General features: G+C 38.4%; 1 protein-coding gene across 1 annotated transcript in view; it reads left to right on the top strand.

The window, feature by feature from the left end:
- The window catches only part of LOC113902124 (multidrug resistance-associated protein 4-like), a 137,115-nt gene that overhangs the window by 105,324 nt on the left and 8,194 nt on the right, over window positions 1-23,597 (top strand). Inside the window, 4 exon segments of the mRNA XM_027557078.1 lie at window positions 1,374-1,529; window positions 8,402-8,491; window positions 20,978-21,150; window positions 21,592-21,697. Of these exon segments, the coding sequence (XP_027412879.1) occupies window positions 1,374-1,529; window positions 8,402-8,491; window positions 20,978-21,150; window positions 21,592-21,697 (525 nt within the window).

The following is a 23,597-nucleotide window of genomic DNA, read 5'->3' on the forward strand; positions in this document are numbered from 1 at the left end:
GACAGAGGAGCCTGGCAGTCTACAGTCCTTGGGGTCACAGAGTTGGACACGACTGATTGTCTAATGCTTTCTTTCACTTAAAAATTCATCAGTAAAATGGCCAGTTTCTGCATATATATTTGAATGTGGTTTATTCCCCACTGACATTTTACCTAGGAAAAGGAAATGGTAACCTACTCCAGTATTCGTGCCTGGAGAATCCCATGGACAGAGGAGCCTGGCAGGCTACAGTCCATGGTCACAAGAATTGGACACTACTTAGTGACTAAACCACCAACCACCAGCATTTTACCTACATTGTATTGATTCTTTTATCTTACTGTTAGTGCATTTAATTTCTCTCTGCTTTGGTTTTAGTAAATAGACTGACACTTGACATGTGTTTTTCCAAGGTTCAATTTTAAGTATTAATGTATTGATAAAATGCCTTTTGAACTACTCCGATGAAAGGTCCTGTGTAAATAGCAAATATTGTTTGTGTTGCTGTTGGTCTCATTATGTACATTTTCTCTACTGGCCTCTGTCTTTCAAGACTGAGACCTGTATTTTATATTTGAAGATGTTTCCTTTCAAGATAAAATATAATTAAGATATTTAATATCAGGAAATGATTTCATTTTTCTACCAAAGAATAATTCCTATTAAATAAATAACATATCCCTGAGAAAGTAAGTACTTCTTTGTGTATAATACTTTTAACTTGACTTGTTGATATCTCTGAAAAATTACCCATGTAATTCTCAAGGTCAAATTACCCAGGGAGTAGGAACAAAACTAATTTAAAAGCTGACTTCTTATGGACCACTTAGGAGACTGCTGGTTTTTCACTGCAGTCAGGTTATTTATTTATTTATTTATTGTTATCTTGTTCCTTTATTTATGAATGTTAGTTACAAACATACACTCACATACATATATATACCACATACACATACATATCTCCCCCTTTAACATACCACGTAATGGATACTATGTAATAATTATAGAAAACAATTTTCTGCATATTAAGCATTTAATCAGGGAAATCTGAATAGAAGGCATGAAAGTCACTATAGCTTATATTGTGTATTCTTGGGGTGATGGTGGTCTCAATCAGGGACATTTGTGAATTTCTGTCATTTTTGGTTGCCACAATTTTGGGGGTTGCATCTGGTATCTAGGGGATTCACGGCTACTGTTAATCATCCTACAATATACAGGACAGGTCCCAACCCTCAATAATTAATTATTGGTTCAAAATATCAGTAGGGCCTTGCTTGAGAAACTTATATTCTTTACATATAACAGAACTTTTAAAATTCATCTTCAACAATCAGGGTTCTCCTGGATTTTGTGCATCCTGTTAATTCTCATCCCCCTGGGTCTCTTTACAGATTGGCATTGTGGGAAGAACAGGAGCTGGAAAAAGTTCCCTCATTGCTGCCCTTTTTAGATTGTCAGAACCTGAAGGTGGCATTTACATTGATGACATCTTGACAACCAGTATTGGACTGCACGATTTAAGGAAGAAAATGTCAGTTGCACTTCAGGTATGCATAGCAGAACACTCTTACATGTTCTTTTCATAAGGTGTCTAAAGTTTAAGTGCTTTTAATTTGATTGGTCTTTTCAAGGTAAGTGAATGAGTTGATCCTTTTTTTCCCAATAGAGCATATATTTTAGCAGCAGGTGTTTTCAACAGACACTTTCATCAGATACCAGGTTTTTTTTGTTGTTGTTGTTGTAGTTGTTCATTTGTTAGTTTTGTGTGCATGTGATTTAATAACTTACTGAGATAGATTTCTGGACTCAGACTTCATCAGTTTCCACAGTGTTTCCACTGATAATCACATAATTCTGAGAACAGAAGGATAAATGATTTGTTAGCACTGGAGAGGTTCCTATAGGGAAACATGAATTTTATTAATAAGTGTCTTACAGATGTAATTTTGCTGTGGGAAATGAGGACATCTTTTAAAGTGATTATCTCCTTGGAGAACTTTCTGTGAAATTGTGGGGCTTTGAGAATCATAGGATATATAGATGCTTTGGGGAGACTTTGACAATTTAGTCATTAATGAATAATTTTCACCAGGGAGGCAGTACAGAATAGTGAGGAAGAGCGGTGGACTCAGAATTCTGTCTCTGTGTACCTTGGTTTTCTCTGTCTTACAAGGCAGATAATGGTATCACCCCCTCAATCAGTTGTGAGGACAAAATAGGTCAATGAGTGTGAAATGTTTCACGTAGACCCATATGTGCCTGCTGTGATGGTGGAGTGCTGAGTTGGAAATCTCTTCCTGGGCTCTCATTCTGTTCTCTTTTCTTCTTCTTTGTAAAGTAGTATAACTTTCAAGGAGCGTTTTGGAGACTGGATTATATGCGTGGTAGACACTCCCGTCATTCCTTGTGGTTCATTCACTCAACATAATTCTGTGACATTTACTGAGAAATTTCTATCCTCCAGGTATATAGCCAAGGGCAACATAGGCCATGTGTCCTTATCTATCATCCTGCCCTCTGCTTTGACAGAGTTGCTGATTAAAAAAAAAAAAAAATGAGTTTTTATTCATATACTTAGTAATCATCTGCCCATCAAGGCAAGCTCAGAAAAATACCCCCTTGAGATGAGAAACAGAGAGAAGGTGAGACACAATGAGCCAGGCAAATGTGCTTCCTGGAATGTGGGTGCAATATGTCCTGAAATGCCTATTTCTCAGGAAGCATGTACAACATGGCACCCAAAGGAAGGCGAATGTGGACTTGGGTATGGCTGTTGCTACCTGCCATGACCTCAAAAATACCTGGAATTAATCTTAAGTAATTTTAAAATCAAGATATTCTTTTAAGACTCTAGTGAAATGCCACATCAAACCCTTTGAGATGTCTGCTGTCAAAGAAAAGAGAGAGAAAAAAAAGAATGTAGAGAAATTAGAATCCTTGTTCATTGCTGATAGGAATGTGAAATAGTGCAGCTACTATGGAAATCAACTTGCTGGTTGCTCTGAAGAGTTAATGATGGAATTATCATATGACCTAGCAATTCTACTTAAGAGTATAAACCCAAAAGAATTGGAAGAAAGGTCTGGAAGAGACACTGGAACCTGCATGTTATAGCAGCATTATTCTCAACAGCAAAAAGGTGGAGGCACCCAAGGGTCCATTGACAGATGAATCAACAAACCAAATGTGACGCATATACATATAGTAGAATATTACTCAGCCTTAATAAAGAATAAAATTCTGACACATGCTACAGACAGATGACCTTGAAAAAATTAAGCTAAGTGAAATAAGTCATTTACAAAGGACAAATACTGTATGATTCTACTAATAGGAGTTACCTCGAATAGCAAATTCATGGATACAGGACATAGAATGGCGGGTGCCAGGAGTGGCTAGGAGAGGGGAGTTGTTGTTTAATGGGTACAGAGTTTCAGTTCTTCAAGATGAAAGGAGATCTGAGGCTGGATGGTGGTGATGGCTGTACAACAATGTGAATGTATTTAACACCACTGAACTGTGCACTTAAAGTGGTTAATCTAGCAAATTTTTTTGTGTGGATTATTTTATTTTTTAACTTTACAATATTGTATTGGTTTTGCCATATATAAACATGAATCCACCACAGGTATGCATGTGTTCCCCATCTTGAACCCTCCTCCCTCCTCCCTCCTCCCTTCCCATACCACAAATTTTATGTATATTTTATCACAATTGAAAAAAATTTTTTTCAAAGCTATCCCTTTCAGGAAAAAATGGGAAGAACTTCTTAGCACATTAAGTCCCCATATTTAAAGATTTCATCTGGCTATTAGATTTATGACTTATGATTACAGTAGAAAATAAATGAGCTTAGATTCCCAAGTTTTATGTTTTGATGGTACTCATCTCTGAAATGGCCATGTGAGACTAGTTAGTAGAAATAAAGGGCATGTCTGTAAAGTGCTTTCACATCCTTGAATGCAAAGCTTTAGAAACATCCCTGAATTATTTTTAATGCTTCTTAAAAGAAAAATGTTGTATGCTTGTGTACATAATTCTGTAAATAAATAACATTAGATAATTCTTGGCTCTGCCAATAATATTTGGAAGCACATCTGAGCAAAGACTAAACATGCCTTGACATTGGCATGTTTTGGTTCTATTCTGTTGGTTTCCATCCTTCCTTTGAGCATGTTCTAGGTACACAGTCCAGAGAGCATGTTTGCAAAATAGTGCTAAGCTTTGTATCCATGTAGATTCCACTCTATATGCCTTTGTCTCCAAGGTGCAGTGTTGCTTGATTAAAGAGAGAAAATCTGGAGAGAACTTGCAATGTATAAAGATTCCCAGGAAGCCATACAGGAGGCAGAAGGGGCTAGAATGGTTAAGAGTGTAGACCCAGTGTCAGTGTGACCCACAGTTTATTCCTGCTCTGCCTCATCGACTGTGGGGTCTTGATAATGTCACTTGGCTGCCAAGCTTCAACATCCTCGTCCTTAAACCCGGTCTGGAAATCATTGCCCCACAGATTTGTGGTGAAGATGTAACTTAGTGAGATAATGTTTGTGCCCTTGTCTCGTTCTTAGGAATGCTCAGTCATCAGGAACTGTTATTAGTCTTAAGAATCAGGGTATTGGCCTTTTGGGTATTATTTCTACTTAAGTAGAAAGTAGAGTAACACCTTCTAAAATGACTTTTCTCTTTAATTTCTGTTGATGTGTTCATGGTCTTTGGTGATTTTCTTTATATTTGTTGTTTAATAATAAAAAACTAAATCATTACATAAATATGAATAGTAAAGCAAAGAAACAGAAAATAAAAACAAACAAACAAAAAACACAATAGGAATTTTGGGGAAAAGCACCACATAGAAATGTATCTAACATTTTCCAAGAGCAAGAAATCAGACTAAAATTTTTTTGTATTTTGATTTCTGGCTTTCCTCCCACCAGCTTCTTCCCTGACCATCACCTTATACACACTCTTACTTTCTAATCCCTCACCAAGACTTCCAGTCTTTTTCTCAGCCCTCCCCACACTCTTGAATATTTTCTTTCTCTCTTTGAGAACAGGGCCTATATCTCTCATTTCTGTTCCTCTAGTGCTTGTTACAGTCCCTGACAAGTTACATGAGTATTAATAATAATTCCTAATGTTTATGGAATCATTAACACATTTTAGTTTCTTATCCCACCATTTCCTGCTTAATTCTCACAATTTGTTGTTATCCTTATCTGATAGATTTAAAATCTGAGTCATTGGGAGCTTATCCTACTTTGCAAGTAAGGGGCAGAGCCAGGATTCAAATTTTATGTGTGTCTACTTTTTAAAAATTGAAGTATAGTTGATTCACAGTGTTTCAGTTGTATAGTGAAGAGTTTCAGTTTTATCTCCAAAGACTCCCATAGCAGCAGAGTAAAATCCAAAGTACTAGTCATACGACAGAGACCTACACTCTCCAGTATCCACCTTGTCCACTTCTCAGTCGTCTGACTCTTTGTGACCCCATGGACTGCAGCACGCCAGGATTCTCTGTCCATCACCAACTCCCGGAGCTTGCTGAAACTCATGTCCATTGAGTCAGTGATGCTATCCAATCATCCCTTTCTCTTCCTGCCTTCAGTCTTTCCCAGCATCAGGGTCTTTTCCAGTAGTCAGCTCTTCACATCAGATGGCCAAAGTATTGAAGCTTCAGCTTCAGTATCAGTCCTTCCAGTGAATATTCAGGGTTGATTTCCTTTAGGATTGACTGGTTTGATCTCCTTGCAGTCCAAAGAACTCTCAAGAATCTTCTGCAACACCACAGTTTAAAAGCATCAATTCTTCAACTGTGTTGTACTCATCAGATATTTTCCCGATTTTTCCTACCGTCCCACTTGAAAGGACTCCCTAAACCATAGAAAGAATAAGTAAGTATAGAGCAAAGCCAGAAGATAATATTCCTATTGCTCTGTCCTTCATTTGGACAATATCAGTTTAGAAATGGGTTTATGCACTTGTATGTCATGGGCTGATATGTGTCAGAAGATACTCAAAATGTTATCCCTCCCCAACCAAGAGACCTTTGTCTTTACAGCATCTTGCTAGCTGCAAAGGTGGAGAAAGTATGTTAGTTTGGTTGCTTGGATTTACTTGTCTAAGTGCAAAAACTTACATTCGTCTTTCTCTCAAATGAATAGGAAGCAGTGATGCTTGTGTCTCAACACCCCAATATAGGGAACTTAGGAAGCTGAGAGCAGACTCTGCAGAGGGAGAGCCCAGTGCTGTTTTTTGAGTTGCCCCTCTTAGCTGAGCCAGGCCCACACTGGATCCTTGGTCCTTGTGATCCTGGAAGCAGCAGGGAGCTTCCATGGTGGTCTCTCTTTCTCCTAGGCTCATCCCTGTCACTGCTGACTCCCCATGAACAGGTCAGAACTGGGGGAGATGTGATGGTAACAAGGACCTGGGTAGGAGCAGAGACAGGGGAGTGGGGACATAGACCATCAGTCATGGGAGGAACATTCAAAGATGAATACTGTGTTCTTAAGAAGGTACTCCTCAACTTCTGTTCAAAATTTTAGGAATAATCTAAAATGAAAGTTCTTCTTAAATAATTTCCTTAAACACAACAGGTAGCTGAAGTATGTGTGTTCTTTGTGCTCAGGATCTGAAGTACTTAAATATGTCCCCCAGAAAGACCACCAGTTGAGATTATATGCAGGGAGTAGCCTGCTTACTTGAAAGGACCTGGAAAATGGAGAGAAGATGGAGAAAGGAAGGAGAAGAATATTGAGGACCAGCCTCCCCTCACCTGGCTACATCACTTGTGTAAACCTCATGGAGACACCTGAAGGATGAGAAATCACCAGCATGTGGGAATCTTAAGGCTGATAATTACAAACAGTAACAAGTTTTTATAAAAATCAGAAGTAGAATGATGGTTATTCCCCTGACAAGGACCACTTACCATTGTTTAGATGGTTGTTTAGTCTTTGATCCTAAATTCGAGTTTTAAGGGAAACCTTAAATTTGGTCTCGAGATTTTTTAGTTCAGTTCAGTACTCATTCTGAAATATTGTATGACTAGTGATTTTCAGGGCTTTGGAAGCATAGTGGCCACTTAATCAACTCTGTGCGACTAAATATCCCTTTATAATGTCTTTTTAATTCTGGATTTTGTTCAGGGGTGTGTCTTTTTTTGGTGGCACACCCTGAGTTTTCTGTATTCATTTCTCTCTCATTAGACTTAAAACTGAGACCATATTGAAGGAAGGTTTGGAAGGCTTCCTGAGTATCGTTCTTCCTCATGATTAGGGAAAAGAAATGTCTGTCTTCTTCGTCTTTCCTCTCAGGCTTTTGTGAAGTGAGGAGGAAAGTCCAGCCCCAAGGCCAGGCAGGATTTGAACATGGGGATTCCGAGCAGTTCCGGGCACCTGTGGAAGAGTCAGGTCTCCTCTTGTTCCCACCCACACGTGTGCCTCCCCTTGTTCTGCCCCCTTCACTGAAAGGAGCCAATTGTGCTCTTCTCTTCTGCCCATATTCTTATGGCCTGGCTTACTGAGCCTTCCAGAAGAAACTGTAAGTGGCCTACATGAGCTTATGTACAGGATTCTCTCTTGAGGCCAAGAGGAGACATATATTTCCAGAGTAATTTACTTGTGGCTCCTCCTGAAGCAGATGAATAGGAAGAACTATTTAAATCAAAGTATCATGACACAGGTCACAGTGGGTTTCAGGTCCTCCTGGCCTTGCAGTTAATAACAAATTTGAGGCAGGCCATCCTGACACACAGGTTAGAGAACGTGGGACCAGCTGATGCCAAAATCAAAGGTGATCTCTCCATGGACAGAGGTGCTGCAGACCCCAGGAGCTGATGTTCCCCTTGCACATGTGGGGCTGTTCATTTCACACATGTGGAGAGATTCCAGATCCTAGAAGACAATCTGACCAATGGACAAAATAGCCTAGTTTACTCTTCAGTGCTAATGTGTAAATATTTAATGGTTTGCTTTGAGGCACAAACCTCTACTAATCATGCTGTTGGTATTTCCCAGTCACACCAGGATTGACAGTTAATTTATGTAGATCTTGACATTAAGTTTCTCATGTAATTATTTCCTCAGTTTGTGTGAGTATTTAAACAGATATTTATTACCAGGGTGGTATTTTTTTTTTTAATCAAATCTTCCTTTGTCTTCAGTTTTTTCCTTAAGATGAAAAAAACTTCTTCAACACTTTCTTCTGTTAGTGTTCAGTAGTTCAGAAGATACTTTGTAGCACACTTTGTACAATGGAAAATAATTTTAGAGATACTGTTTTGTAAACATACATTTGCAACTTTATTATTAATAATTAATGAATTTAGATGTTTTTGTATTTCAATTTTGACAGTCTGTACACATTAGAATAAAATAAAAAGAGGTTAAGGTAATAACACTCACTGTTTTGGCATATTTAGGAACCTGTTTTATTCACTGGAACAATGAGGGAAAATCTGGATCCCTTTAATGAGCATGCGGATAACGAACTGTGGAATGCCTTAGAAGAGGTAATTTATTAATAGTAACTGTAATTAACTTGTTAGCATCTGTATATGTGTGTTTACATTTAGAGCTTTGCAGATAATTAAGGGGAGCGTGTCAGTGTCACTGACTTCGGTAATAGGAAAACACTGATGACATGGATATGCTTAAAAATGTGTGTATTGATGATGATGAAAATCAACAATATAATGTGACATGTTTTCATTTTAGCTATTTTCCTTGAACCCTGAACAAATAGACACATTATCTTGTCCTTAGCAGAGTACTCAATTGGATGTTGAAACTGTGGGATCAAATTCTACTAGTGACCTGGTGAATTAATTACTCCATTATACTCCAATATTCATTTTATTCCTCTGGTCTTAGGAAACATCTCCTAAGTGGAGACAATAGTAGTTTTTCCTTATTAACTAAAAGATATAAACAAGATCATACTAATAAAATGTAGAAGTTTAATAGGAAAGTGTTTATAAAAGTAAATTATATAGTCGGAATTAATGATGATTATTTATTGGCAATCATGTCATTTTAATGCTATAGCATGAATGCAGATAACAGAACCCTGGAACATCTGCTCAGCTTTTATATGGGTAGGTTCATTTCTAGAGAAATTTCTGTTATTTGTGTCATGTTTTCCCTTGCTCCACTTCTTTGAATTTCCTCACCCTTGCATAAAAAGAAAATTTGACTATTAGTTGCTGTCAGTTTGTATTTTAATACAGACTATTTTGTGTATTTGCACTCCTTTTAAAAATAAGTTCTACTGATGCCAGAAACCCTAGACTTCTTTTTTTTTTAATTAATTTATTTTAATTGAAGGCTAATTACTTTACAATATTGTAGTGGTTTTTGCCATACATAGTCTTTGCTTTTAAAAAGTAAGAATGAGCATTCCTATACATTAACGATGAAAGATCAGAAAGAGAAGTTGAGAAAAAAAATCCCATTTACCATTGCAACAAAAAGAATAAAATACCTAGGAATAAACCACCTAAGGAGACAAAAGACCTGTACTTATAAAACTACAAGGTACTGACAAAATAAATCAAAGATGATGCAAACCAGATGGAGGGATATACCATGTTCTTGGATTGGAAGAAGCAATATTGTGAAAATGACTATACTACCCAAAGAATCTACAGATTCAATACAATCCCTGTCAAATTACCAATGGCATTTTTCATAGAATTAGAGCCAAGACTTTTACAGTTTTAATGGAAACACAAAAGATCCCAAGTAGCCAAAGCAGTCTTAAGAAAGAAAAACAAAGCTGGAGAAATTAGGTACCCTGACTTCAGAATATATTATTGAGTTGGCAAAAAAGTTTGTTATATAAGATTTTATTTAAAAAAAAACAACGAACTTTTTTGACAGTTCAATACAGAGCTAGAGTAATTAAGCTGGTATGGCACCAGCACAAAAACAGAAATACAGATCAATGGATTAGGCTAGAGAGCCCAGAGATGAACTCACAAACCCGTGGCCAACTAATCTATGACAAAGGAGGCAAGAATATACAATGAATAAAAGGTGGTTTCTTCAGTAAGTGGTGCTGGGAAAACTGGACAGCTATGTCTAAAAGAATAAAATTAGATCACTCCCTGATACCATATACAAAAATAAACTCAAAGTGGATTGAAAACCTAAATGTAAGACCAGATACTATAAGATTCTTAGAGGAGAACACAGGGAAAAAACTCTACCTAAATAACTACTAAATGTTTGATCGATCTTTTCATTTTAGAGAAGTGTGGCATATTTTTTTTAATCTTTTTTGTTGTTGTTGTTGTTACACAAATCTGATAGATTGATTGTTCACTTTGGTTTGAATTGGTGTGTTTGTCATTTAGTGTCACCCTTCTAGGGAAGCTCTGAAATCTGTAATATACAGATGAACCTTGACTATGAGCAGGCAGATTTGGAGGTATGACCGTTTCCAGCCAGTAATTCTGGTTTCTGAAGGATGTCACGACTGAGTCTTTATACACCCACCCTGCTTTTCAGCAGCATATGAATTTTGTTTTCTTAAATTGAGTCGATTGCTTCACCTTCTCCTGCCTGAAAAACAGTGTATCTCTGATTTCATTTAAGTTTGTGAGTCTTTTACAGTAAAATTCTACAAAATAAGAGGTGTGTAGAGCATTTAACCACTAAATGCAAAGAACAATAGGATGATCCACTACTCTTGAATTCATAGGACAAATTTAATGGTGAAATCGGGACACATCTTAAAACTGGAAGTACTGGTAAATTATTTTTCTATTTGTTTTCCAGATTGAGACCCTTCTTCAGATTCCCAGGTAGCATTACTCTAGAATTTTAGAACATATTGTTCCATGGACAGAGAGGCAATCTAAATTATAAAAATGCTAAAGTAGTAGATAATCCTAAGATCTATGTCTATTTAAACTACATTTGGAACTTTCTATAAAAAGGAAATGTGAGTTTATTTCACAAAGTCAAGTGTGTGGTTTCCATGTATTGCTTCTGGAATTAACTCTGTTAACTTTGGTGATATCACTTGGAGAAATCATCCCACTATTATGGTTCTCTAGGAGTTTATTCCTTATGACTATTTTAAAAGAAAACTTACCAAATCATTCACTGAAAAACATACAAATGTGATAAAGAAACAATTCCTCAAGAATCTGGATAAAGGGGGTGATTTATCACTCTAAGTTATTGTTGTTCAGTTGCTAAGTCACCTCTGACTCTTTGTGACCCCAATGGACTACAGCACGCCAGGCTTCCCTGTCCCTCGCCATCTCCTGGAGTTTGCCAAAGTTCATGTCCATTGAATAGATGATGCCATCCAGCCATCTCATCCTCTGTCTCCTTCTTCTGCTTCTGCCTTCAATGTTTCCCAGCATCAGGGTCTTTTCCAATGAGTCAACTGTTTGCATCAGGTGGCCAAAATATTGGAGCTTCAGCTTCAGCATGAGTCTTTCCAGAGAGTATTCAGGGTTGATTTCCTTTAAGATTGACTAGTTTGATCTCCTTGTTTTCCAAGTGACTCTCAGTAGTGTTCTCCAGTACCACAGTTCAAAAGCATTGATTCTTCAGCACTCTTTTTTTTTTTTAATTTTATTTTATTTTTAAACTTTACAATATTGTATTAGTTTTGCCAAATATTGAAATGAATCCACCACAGGTATACCTGCGTTCCCCATCCTGAACCCTCCTCCCTCCTCCCTCCCCTACCCTCCCTCTGGGTTGTCCCAGTGCACCAGCCCCAAGCATCCAGTACCGTGCATCGAACCTGGACTGGCGACTCGTTTTATACTGTCCAGGTCTCACGTTTGTACATGACTACTGGAAAGACCATAGGTTTGATTATACAGACCTTTGTCAACAAAGTGATATATTTGCTTTTTAACACACTGTCTAGTTTGGTCATAGCTTTCCTGCCAAGAAGCAACCATCTTCTAATTTCAAGGCTACAGTCACCATCTGCACTGATTTTAGAGTCCAAGAAGAAGAAATCTGTCACTGCTTCTATCTTTTCCACTTCTATTTGCCATGAAATGATGGGACTGGATGCTATGATCTTAGTTTTCTTAATGTTGAGCTTTAAGCCAGTTTTTTCACTCTCCTCCTTCATCCTTATCAAGAGGTATCACTAAATCAATGAAGTCAGTTTTTAAGCAAACCAGAAACCCTAGTTATTAATTTGTAAATGATGCCTAACTGGAACCCAAACTCACAGAGTTAACTTGAGAATGAACAGCAGGGAACCAATATGTTTTCCTCTTAATGAACTTCAATTAAAAGGAAAAGATAGCTTAGAAATTTTTTTAAGTCCTCTAGTTCTGTTTTGTCCTTATTCTTTGGCAAAGATGGACATTCAGAAGGAAAACAGTCCTATGGATGCTGCCTGTCTCATTTTGTTGATTTTTCTAAATATGCTGAAAATACATTTTTCATGTAATCAAAATTTGCCAACTTACTGTAAACTGATAAAAGTTCATCAGAAATTGGTGCTATTGGAGTGCTAAAAAGCAAAGGCAGCTCCAAAAATATAACATGAGTAGTGCCTGAAGATGAAGCACTTTATCACTCAGAGGTTAAAAAGTCATAGTAGATAAAACTCTGGAAATGAATCATTGATGTGTTGCTTCTGTTATAAAGCAAAAACAAAACACCTTAGATACTAGGATTTGGAATTAAGAGTATAGTATGGGGGCTTCCGCAGTTGCTCAGTGATAAAGAGTCTGCCTGCAATGAAGAATTGGGGTTGATCCCTGAGTTGGGAAGATTCCCTGAAGGAGGAAATGGTAACTCACCCCAATATTCTTGCCTGGAAAATCCCATGGACAGAGGAACCTGGAAGGCTTCAATCTAGAGTTGACTTAGCAACTAAACAATAACAAAAATTTCCTGTCAAACTGGGAAGAAATCATGAAGTTAAATGTCTGACATTGATAGTGTCTCTGTTAGGACACAAGTGTGTCTCATCACACAGGAAAGCAAGATACAGAAACCTGGGCATCAGCAACCTGTGCATCAGGAACCATGTAGTTCGGTCCTTGCAGTGGCAACAGGTCACGTGTCCATTTCCCCGGGCTTTGTATTAGGTGAACTACCTTTACTGCTGGCCCTGCTCTAGTAAAAGCTCTTCCCCATTTGTTGATTGCATTTCAGTGTCTCCTTCTGACCCACACCAGATTTTCTTTTTGAAAAGTAAGAAATTTCCGCAAAATGTGGAAACCACCTGACCTCTGTGTTCCCCTCCTGTGCGAGGCATCAGCACCTACTACACAGAGTGCACACAGTGATGATGGAGACAGGGTGCCTTATAAGTCCAGTGTATTATTTTTCAGTTTGCTATATTTCATTATTTTCTCAAGATCTAAGATAATCTGGAGTATTCTATACAGAGATGTACAGTTTTGAATAGTAATTATTTGTTCTCTTTTCCTTAAATTATAACTTTTTTAGTGCTTTTGTTTAAAATGTGATATGATGTCTTGGAGCCAGTTAATTTTATAAGAATATATTCTTTATACAATTACACTTAATAAGAAAACAGTTTTATATATAAATTATTTATTCATATGAATTTAGTTTCTAATTTATAGGAACAGATATGTGATTCATTTAAAGTCACTTATGCCTTCATTCATGTTGTTGCTGTTTGTCACGTCTGACTTTTCTGCAACCCCATGGACTACAGCCTGCCATGCTCCTCTGCCCATGGGATTTCTCAGTCAAGACTACTGGAGTGGTTTCAATTTCCTTAGCCAGGGAGTCTCACCCAGGATCGAAACCAAGTCTCCTGCTTGGCAGGCGGATTCTTTACCACTGAGCCAACAGGGAAGTCCACCTTCATCCAGCCAACAAATATCTACTGAGAGCTTTTCAGGCAATGATTCAGATTCTGGGGCTGTCATAGTCATCAAGAGACAAAATGTCTGTCCTTTTGGAGCTTAAATTCTGGAGAAGTTGAAAACCAAGCCAATGCATATGTAAAAAAAATCTCAGTTCTGTTACATGCAAAGGAGAAAAGTGAAGCAGAGCATGAAGAGGGGCAAGCTGATAGCATTATTAATAATGGGCAATATCTATTAATCTGTTACAAATTCTGCATGTACTGACTCATTTACTATTCTTCATAATGTTAAGAGGTACACACCTTTATAATTATGATATTATAGTCTTACTTAGAGTTTAGGAAGCTAAGATAGGGTAGGTTCAGGAATTTTCCCAGTTGGCATAGCCAGGCAAGACTTACCCCCAGGCTGCCTGGCTTCAAGTCTTCTCCAATTTGATTTTGTTTGGCTTCAAAAAAAAAAAAAAAAAAAAAGTAGTCAACAAAAGAGTCCAAAAGCAGTATTTGGGTGCAGTCTCAAAAATGACAGAATGATCTTGGCTCATTTCCAGGGGAATCCATTCGGTATCACAGTAATCCAAGTCTATGCCCCAACCACTAATGCCAAAAAAGCTGAAGTTGAACAGTTGGATGAAGACCTACAAGACCTTCTAGAACTAAAACCAAAAAAGATGCCTTCTTCATCATAGGGGACTGAAATACAAAAGTAGGAAGTCAAGAGATACATGGAGTAACAGGCAAGTTTGGCCTTGGAGTACAAAATGAAGCAGGGCAAAAGCTAACAGGGTTTTTCCAAGAGAACATGCTGGTCATAGCCAACACCCTCTTTCAACAACACAAGAGAAGACTCTACACATGGACATCACCAGACAGTCAATACCGAAATCAGATTGATTATATTTTTTGCAGCCAAAGATGGAGAAGCTCTATACAGTCAGCAAAAACAAGACCAGGAGCTGACTGTGGCTCAGATCATGAACTCCTTAGTGCAAAACTCAGGCTTAAATGGAAGAAAGTAGGGAAAACCACAAGCAATTCTGATGGGACCTAAAACAAATCCCTTACAAATTATACAGTGGAAGTGACAAGTAGATTCAAGGGATTAGTTCTGATAGACAGAGTGCCTGAAGATCTATGGACACAGGTTTATAACAGTCTACAGGAGGTGGTGAACAAAACCATCCCCAAGAAAAAGAAATGCAATAAGGCAAAATGGTTGTCTGAGAAGGCCTTACAAATAGCCGAGGAAAGAAGAGAAGCAAAAGGCAAAGGAGTAAAGGAAAGATATATGCATCTCAATGCAGAGTTCCAAAGAATAGCACAGAGAGATAAGAAAGCCTTCCTAAGTGATCAGTGCAAAGAAATAGAGGAAAGCAATAGAAAAGGAAAGACTAGAGATCTTGTAAAGAAAATTAGCAATACTAAGGGAACATTTCCTGCAAGGATGGGCACAGTAAAAGACAGAAGCGGTATGGATACAACAGAAGCAGAAGATATTAATAAGAGGTGGCAAGAATACATGGGAGAACTATTTTTATAAAAGGTCTTAATGACACAAATAACCACAATGGTGTGATCAGTCAGTTAGAGACAGACGTCCTGGAGTGTGAAGTCAAGTGGGCCTTAGGAAGCATCATGATGAAGAAAGCTAGTGGAAGTGATGGGATTCCAGCTGATCTATTTAAAATGGGTGAACATATCTCCACTCATCAACAGAAAAGTGGATTAAAGATTTACTGAGCATGATCCCGCCCTTCAGAACAAGACCCAGTCTCCCCCTGTAAGTCTCTCCCATCAGGAAGCTTCCAAAAGCCTCTTATCCTTCTCCATGCAGACAGACTGAAAACCACAATCACAGAAAACTAAGCAATCTAATCACATAGACCACACCCTTGTCTAACAATGAAACTATGAGCCATGCCCTTTAGGGCCACCCAAGACGGATGGGTCATGGTGGAGAGTTCTACAAAATGTGGTCCACTGGAGAAGGGAATGGCAAAGCACTTCAGTATTCTTGCCTAGATAACCCCTAGATAATGTTCCCAAGATAATGAACAATATGAAAAGGCAAAAATATAGGACACTGAAAGATGAATTCCCCAGGTTGGTAGGTGCCCAATAATCTACTGGAGATCTGTGGAGAAATAACTCCAGAAAGAACGAAGAGACAGAGCCAAACCAAAAGCAATACCCAGATGTGGATGTGACTGGTGATAGAAGCAAGGTCTGATGCTGTAAAGACCAAAAATGCATAGGAAGCTGAAATGTTAGGTCCATGAATCAAGGCAAATTGGAAGTGGTCAAACATGAGATGGCAAGAATGAACATTGACATTTAGGAACTGGCGAACTAAAATGGACTGGAATGGGTGAATTTAACTCAGATGACCATTATATCTACTACTGTGGGCAAGAATCCCTTCAAAGAAATGGAGTAGTCATCATAGTCAACAAAAGAGACTGAAATGAAATACGAGAATGTAATCTCAAAAACGACAGAATGATCTCTGTTCGTTTCCAAGGCAAACCATTCAATATCATGATAATCCAAGTCTATGCTCTGACCAGTAATGCTGAAGAAGCTGAATTTGAATGGTTCTATGAAGACCTACAAGAACTGTTAGAACTAACACCCCAAAAACATGTCCGTTTCATTAGAGAGGACTGGAATGCAAAAGTAGGAAGTCAAGAAACACCTGGAGTATCAGTCAAATTTGGCCTTGGAGTACAGAATGAAGCAAGGCAAAGGCTAATAGAGTTTTGCCAAGAGAACACACTGATCATAGCAAACACCCTCTTCCAGAAACACAAGAGAAGACTCTGCACATGGACATCACCATATGGCCAACACCAAAATCAGATTGATTATATACTTTGCAGACAAAGATGGAGAAGCTCTAAACAGTCAGGAAAAATAAGACTGGGAGCTGACTATGGCTCAGATCATAAACTCCTTATTGCCAAATTCAGACTTAAATTGTAGAAAGTAGGGAAAACCACTAGACCATTCAGGTATGACCTAAATCAAATCCCTTACAATTATACAGTAGAAGTGAGAAATAGATTTAAGGGACTAGATCTGATAGAGGACCTAATAAACTATTGACAGAGGTTCGTGACACTGTACAGGAGACAGGGATCAGGACCATCCCCAAGAAAAAGGAATGCAAAAAAACAAAATGGCTGTCTAAGGAGGCCTTACATATAGCTGTGAAAAGAAGAGAAGTGAAAAGCAAAGGAGAAAAAGAAAGATATACCCATGTGAATGGAGAATTCCAAAGAATAGCAAGGAGAGATAAGAAAGCCTTCCTCAGTGATCAATGCAAAGAAATAGAGGAAAACAATAGAATGGGAAAGACTAGAGATCTCTTTAAGAAAATTAGAGATACCAAGGGAACATTTCATGTAAAGATGTGCTCAATAAATGACAGAAATGGTATGAACCTAACAGAAGTAGAAGATATTAAGAAGAGGTGGAAAGAATGCACAGAAGAACTGCACAAAAAAGATCTTCATGACCCAGATAATCATGATGGTGTGATCACTCACCTAGATCCAGACCTCCTGGAATGTGAAGTCAAGTGCACCTTAGGAAGCATCACTATGAACAAAGCTAGTGGAGGTGATGGAATTCCAGTTGAGTTATTACAGATTGTAAAAGATGATTCTGTGAAAGTGCTGCAATGAATATGCCAGCAAATTTGGAAAACTCAGCAGTGGCCACAGGACTGGAAAAGGTCAGTTTTCATTTCAGTCTCAAAGAAAGGCCATGCCAAAGAATGCTCAAACTCTGCACAATTGTACTCATCTCACACACTAGTAAGTTAATGCTCATAATTCTCCAAGCAAGGCTTCAACAATATGTGAACCGTAAACTTCCAGATGTTCAAGCTGTTTTTAGAGAAGGCAGAGGAACCAGAGGTCAAATTGCCAACATCTGCTGGATCATGGAAAAAGCAAGAGAGTTCCAGAAAAATATCTGTTTCTACTTTATGACTCTGCCAAAGCCTTTGACTGTGTGGATTACAATAAACTGTGGAAAATTCTGAAAGAGATGGAAATACCAGACCAGCTGGCCTGCCTCTTGAAAAATCTGTATGCAGGTCAGGAAGCAACAGTCAGAACTGGACATCGGACCAGAGACTGGTTCCAAATAGGAAAAGTAGTACATCAAGGCTGCATATTGTCACCTGCTTATTTAACTTATATGCAGAGTATATCATGAGAAACACTTGACTGGATGAAGCACAAGCTGGAATCAAGATTTCCAGGAGAAATATCAACCTCAGATATGCACATGACACCACCCTTATGGCAGAAAGTGAAGAAGAACTGAAGAGCTTCTTGATGAAAGTGAAAGAGGAGAGCAAAAAAGTTGGCTTAAAGCTCAACATTCAGAAAACTAAGATCATGGCATCTAGTCCCATCACTTCATGGCAAATATATGGGGAAACAGTGTAAACAGTGTCAGACTTTATTTTTTGGGGCTCCAAAATCACTGCAGATGGTGACTGCAGACATGAAATTAAAAGATGCTTACTCCTTGGAAGGAAAGTGATGACCAACTTAGCATATTAAAAATCAGAGACATTACTTTGCCAACAACGGTCCATCTAGTCAAGGCTATGATTTTCCCTGTAGTCACATATGGATGTGAGAGTTGGACTATAAAGAAAGCTGAGTGCTGAAGAATTGATGCTTTTGAACTGTGGTGTTGGAGAAGACTCTTGTGAGTCCCTCGGACTGCAAGGAGATTCAACCAGTACATCCTAAAGGAAATCAGTCCTGAATATTCATTGGAAGGACTGATGTTGAAGCTAAAACTCCAGTACTTTGGCCACCTGATGCAAAGAACTGACTCATTTGAGAAGAGCCTGATGATGGGAAAGATAGAAGGCAGGATGATAAGGGGTCAACAAAGGATGAGGTGGTTGGATGGCCTCACTGTCTCAATGAACATGAGTTTGACTAAACTCTGGGATTTGGTGATGGACAGGGAGGCCTGCTGTGCTGCAGTCCATGGGGTTGCAAAGAGTCAGACATGTCAGAGTGACTGAACTGAACTGAACTGAATTCAAATCCTAAAAGATGATGCTGTTCAAGTGCTGCACTCAATATGCCAGCAAATTTGGAAGACTCAGCAGTGGCCACAGGACTGGTAAAGCCAGTCTTCATTTCATTCCCAATAGAAGGGCAGTGCCAAAAAATGTTCAAATTACCACACAATTGCATTCATTTCCCATGCTAGCAGGTAATGCTCAAAATCCTTCATGCTAGGCTTCAACTGTATATGAACCAAGAACTTCCAAATGTGCAAACTGGATTTAGAAAAGCCAGAGAAACTGGAGATCAAATTGCCAACATTCATTGGGTCATTGAAAAAGCAAGAGAACTCCAGAAAAATGTCTTTTTCATTGACTACACTATAGCCTTTGACTGTGTGGATCACAACAAACTGTGGAAAATTCTTAAAGAAATAGGAATACCAGATCACCGTACTTGCCTCCTGCAAAACCTGTATGCAGGTCAAGAAGCAACAGTTAGAACCAGACAGGGAACATTGGTTCCAAAGCAACAATTTGGACTGGTTCCAAATTGGGAAAGGAGTACATCAAGGCTATATATTATCACCTTGCTTATTTGACTTATATGCAGAGTACATCATGTGAAATGCTGGGCTGGATGAAGCTGGCATCAAGATTGCTGAGAGAAATGTCAATGATGTCAGATATGCAGCTGACACCACCCTAATGGTAGAAAGTGAAGAGGAACTAAAGAGCTTCTTGATAAAAGTGAAAGAAGAGTGTGAAAAAGCTGGCTTAAAGCTCAACATTCAAGAAACTAAGATCATGGCATTCTGTCTCACACTTCATTGCAATATATGGGGAAATAGTGGAAAAAATGACAGACTTTATTTCCAAAATCACTGCAGATGGTGACTGCAGCCATGAAATTAAAAGATGCTTGCTCCTGGAAAAAGGAGTTATAACAAACCTATACAGAATATTAAAAAGCAGAGACATCACTTTGCCAACAAAGTCTATGTAGTCAAACCTATGGTTTTCCCAGAAGTCATGTACCAGTGTGAAAGTTGGACCATAAATAAGGCTGAGCGCTGAAGAACTGATGCTTTTGAACTGCAGTTCTGGAGAAGATTGTTGTGAGTCCCTTGGAACACAAGCAGATAAGGAAAGTCAGTCCTAAAGGAAATCAACCCTGAATTTTCCTTGGAAGGACTGATGATGAAGCTGAAGCTCCAGGACACTGGCCGCCTGATGTGAAGAGATGACTCATTGGAAAACACCGTGATGCTGGAAAAGATGGAATCAGGTGGAGAAGGGTACGAAAGAGGACAAGATGGTTGGATGGCATCGCTGACTTAATGCACATGAGTTTGAGCAAACTCCAAGCGATAGTGAAGGGCAAGGAACCCTGGTGTGCTGCTGTCCATGAGGTTGCAAAGTGTTGGACACAACTCAGTGACTGAACAACAGCAACCTATATCTATAAGCTAAGGGAAATAAGATGTTGTGTTTTATTTTTCATGCATTTTCATTCATAACAATGCATTTACGACACTGAAGAAAATGCACTTCATTGGTCCACTATTTATAGGTTTAAACTTGGAAAAGAACCATTATTAGAGTGGGCTCCAGGATTACTAATGTATAAGGGGCAGTTTGCCATTGTTTGAAACTTGCATATATTAAACTTCAGAAAATAGTAAAGGGCCAATAAGACTATGTCTCCAGAGAACCAGATTTTCTGTAAAATTTTTGAAAGTTTTTCTCTAGTGTACCAACTCCTATGCAAAATGTACTTTATGAAACTTAACTCAACCATAAAGATCCTTTTAACTTTTCTGTTTAAATCACATTGGGAGAAATAGCTTCACTTTTTGAGAGACTTCCTTAACTAACCCCTAGGTGGGGTTTCTGGTGGATGTCCTGTGATGGGAATGGGGGACACTGAGATCTTCCTGTCCTGAGTTGACTCCACCATCTTTCTCAGTGAACATTCACTGGAAGGAGCTCTCCCCATCATCTGGCTGTACATATATGATACGTAAGAAGTCCTGAGGATGTCAAAGCTCTAGTGTCTAAGAGGCTTGTCTACTTCAGTAACAGTTTGCTTAGAAAAATGTCATTCTTTTCTATCCACAGGTACAACTTAAAGAATCTGTCAAAAGTCTTCCTGCTAAAATGAATACTGAATTAGCAGAATCTGGCTTGAACATGAGTGTTGGTCAGAAACAACTGGTGTGCCTTGCCAGGACTATTCTCAGGAAGAATCAGATATTGATTCTTGACAAAGCCACATCATACGTGGATCCAAGGTATGGAGCTGAGCCCCAGGAAATCTTGAATCTGACTTGTAAATGTGGTAAATGGAAAACATTTAGTGAATCTTCAAAATGTTTCTAACTGCTCGCTTGGCCTCATGGATATCTGTTGGTAATATTAATTCCAGAAAACAAAGGATAAAACCAAGACATGTTATATGGTGTCAATGTTGTTATGAGGCATCATAAAAGAGCTGAATTCTTAAATCCAGCTCCTGATAGTTTCAAGCAGTTTGGAGGGAAGACTAATTTTCCATCATTTTATGAAAAATAGTAAATTTCTAAGTGGACTTTTTATACTTAGTTATTTAGGAACAAGACTATATGTTAAAGTATTGATTTTTAAAACCATTGTAAAAATATCATAGGATATTTTTAGGTCTTAAGTCTGCTTTTCCTGTCTTTACTGAATTAAATCAAATTCTTTGTTTCTAGAACTGATGAGTTCATACAAAAAAGAATTCATGAGAGATTTGCCCAGTGCACTGTGCTGACCATTGCACACAGGTTGAGCAACATTATTGACTGTGAAAGGATAATGGTAAGACCCTCACCATTTTAGCTATTTCCATTTATGTTCAATTTTCAATGTATCCTTCCTTGTAAAATTTGATAGGAACCTCCATTAATGTTTCTCTTACTTTCTTCTCTCATTCCTGAAAATTACTCAAGTACTTAACTATACTTTGAGAATGTACTATTAAATAATATATCCAATAATCTTATATCTTCATATTAAAAGTTTGAGTTGTCATTTATTTATGATGGCCAACTTAAAATATTCCAAACCCAAGTTATAGCTCCATATTTTAGTGGAGTAGAACACAGTCATTTTCACTGTGTCATAGTTGTTTCAGCATTTTTGGATTCCCTTATCAAAAAAAAAAAAAATAGCTCGAACTTAGACTGCTGGGAAGTTGATGGCTAAAGTTGTAGAATGTCTCGGGAGTCCATGAGAAGAAACGGCCTAATGAGAAAAACAGTATTTTTTAACCGAAAGGATTTAATATAAGAAATGTATTACATAGGGATTAGAGGGCTAGAATCACTGGGGTAATGATTTTAGAAAGCAGCTACCATATCCTCGGATAGATCTCCAGACCTGAGAACTAGGAAGAGAGGCCCCGAAGAATTGATGCTCGGACCTCTGAGGAGAGGTCACTGCCCGGTTGCTGGCCATATTTGTAAGGGAGCAGGATGGGGCTGGTTCTCCATGTGCTAATAGCTGGAAGCTGGAGTCAGGTCCCAATGCTGAGGTGATGCTAGTAGCAGAATCAGGTAGTACATTAGCCGTGTTTCCCACCTTCAGTCTCCCTCTAGTGCCCCCTACTGGCAGAACCTAACAAAGGCCACCTAGCAAAAGAGTCTCTGAACTGTTGCTGTGACTTGCAGAGACCCAGCTTCTGCATCACAGATGAGAGTTTGGAAAGAAAGGCAAATCAGGGATGAGAGACTAAACAACCAGAAAGTCTCTTAACAATAGCTCTTTTCTTTACACATGGTAGGCTCCAGGCTTTGGTCTCTGGATTTCTGTCTAGTATCTTCCTTTCCAGGTTTGGTTGGCTCTTTCTTCCTTAGTAATTTAATATTTCCTTCCTTAACTTTATTTCCTTCCTCCATCTATTCCTTTTCTCTCTCTTTTTCGTTTTATCTCTTTCCTTGTCCTTTCCCTCTATTGCTTGCTCAGTTTTAATAAATGAGAAATGGAATGTAGCTTTATAACATAAGAAAAGCATTCCTCAAAGGAAAAAATTTGGCGGCAAATAATCTCAGGGAATGCAAGATACTTTAAGGTATTTTGATGGTCCATACAAAACAGGTAATAATCACTAATGAGTGGTCAATGATACCCACAGTTCCTTATGTCTAAGGAAAATAGTACCATCTCTTTTGACTTCTTGGGCAGCTTCTGGAATATCACCTCCTGTCCTTACTTCACATGCATTGTCAGATGGGATCATCAGTGGGGCACTGAGTAGATACCAGGCTGTCAGCATTGAGACAGTGCGTATAGTCTCATTCCCCAAGCTGGACGTGCTTCCTTCTGGGGAGGCAGACGACAGAAATGGGGCATCCCCAACCAAAAGGATGCTCTAGGCTCCAAGCAGTGTGTCTGGCTACCTGGACTAGACATCATGGTAGGAAGCAGGCTCTACCTGCACACTTTCATGAGAGATGGGGTAGCATTCAAGATTGCTGAACAGTGACTCTTAATTTCTGGAAATGTTTTGTGTCAGGCATCCTTAGTCCTTCATTTTGTGTTCTTGAATGCTGATTGGAAAAGTAACCTTTTTTTTCCATTTATTTTTATTTATTTACTTTTAATTTTTTTAAAATATAAATTTATTTATTTTAATTGGAGGTTAATTACTTTACAATATTGTATTAGTTTTGCCATACATCAACGTGAATCTGCCACAGGTATACAAGTTTTTACCTGT

This window comes from Bos indicus x Bos taurus, chromosome 12 (assembly GCF_003369695.1).
Source record: "Bos indicus x Bos taurus breed Angus x Brahman F1 hybrid chromosome 12, Bos_hybrid_MaternalHap_v2.0, whole genome shotgun sequence".
NCBI lineage: Eukaryota > Metazoa > Chordata > Mammalia > Artiodactyla > Bovidae > Bos > Bos indicus x Bos taurus.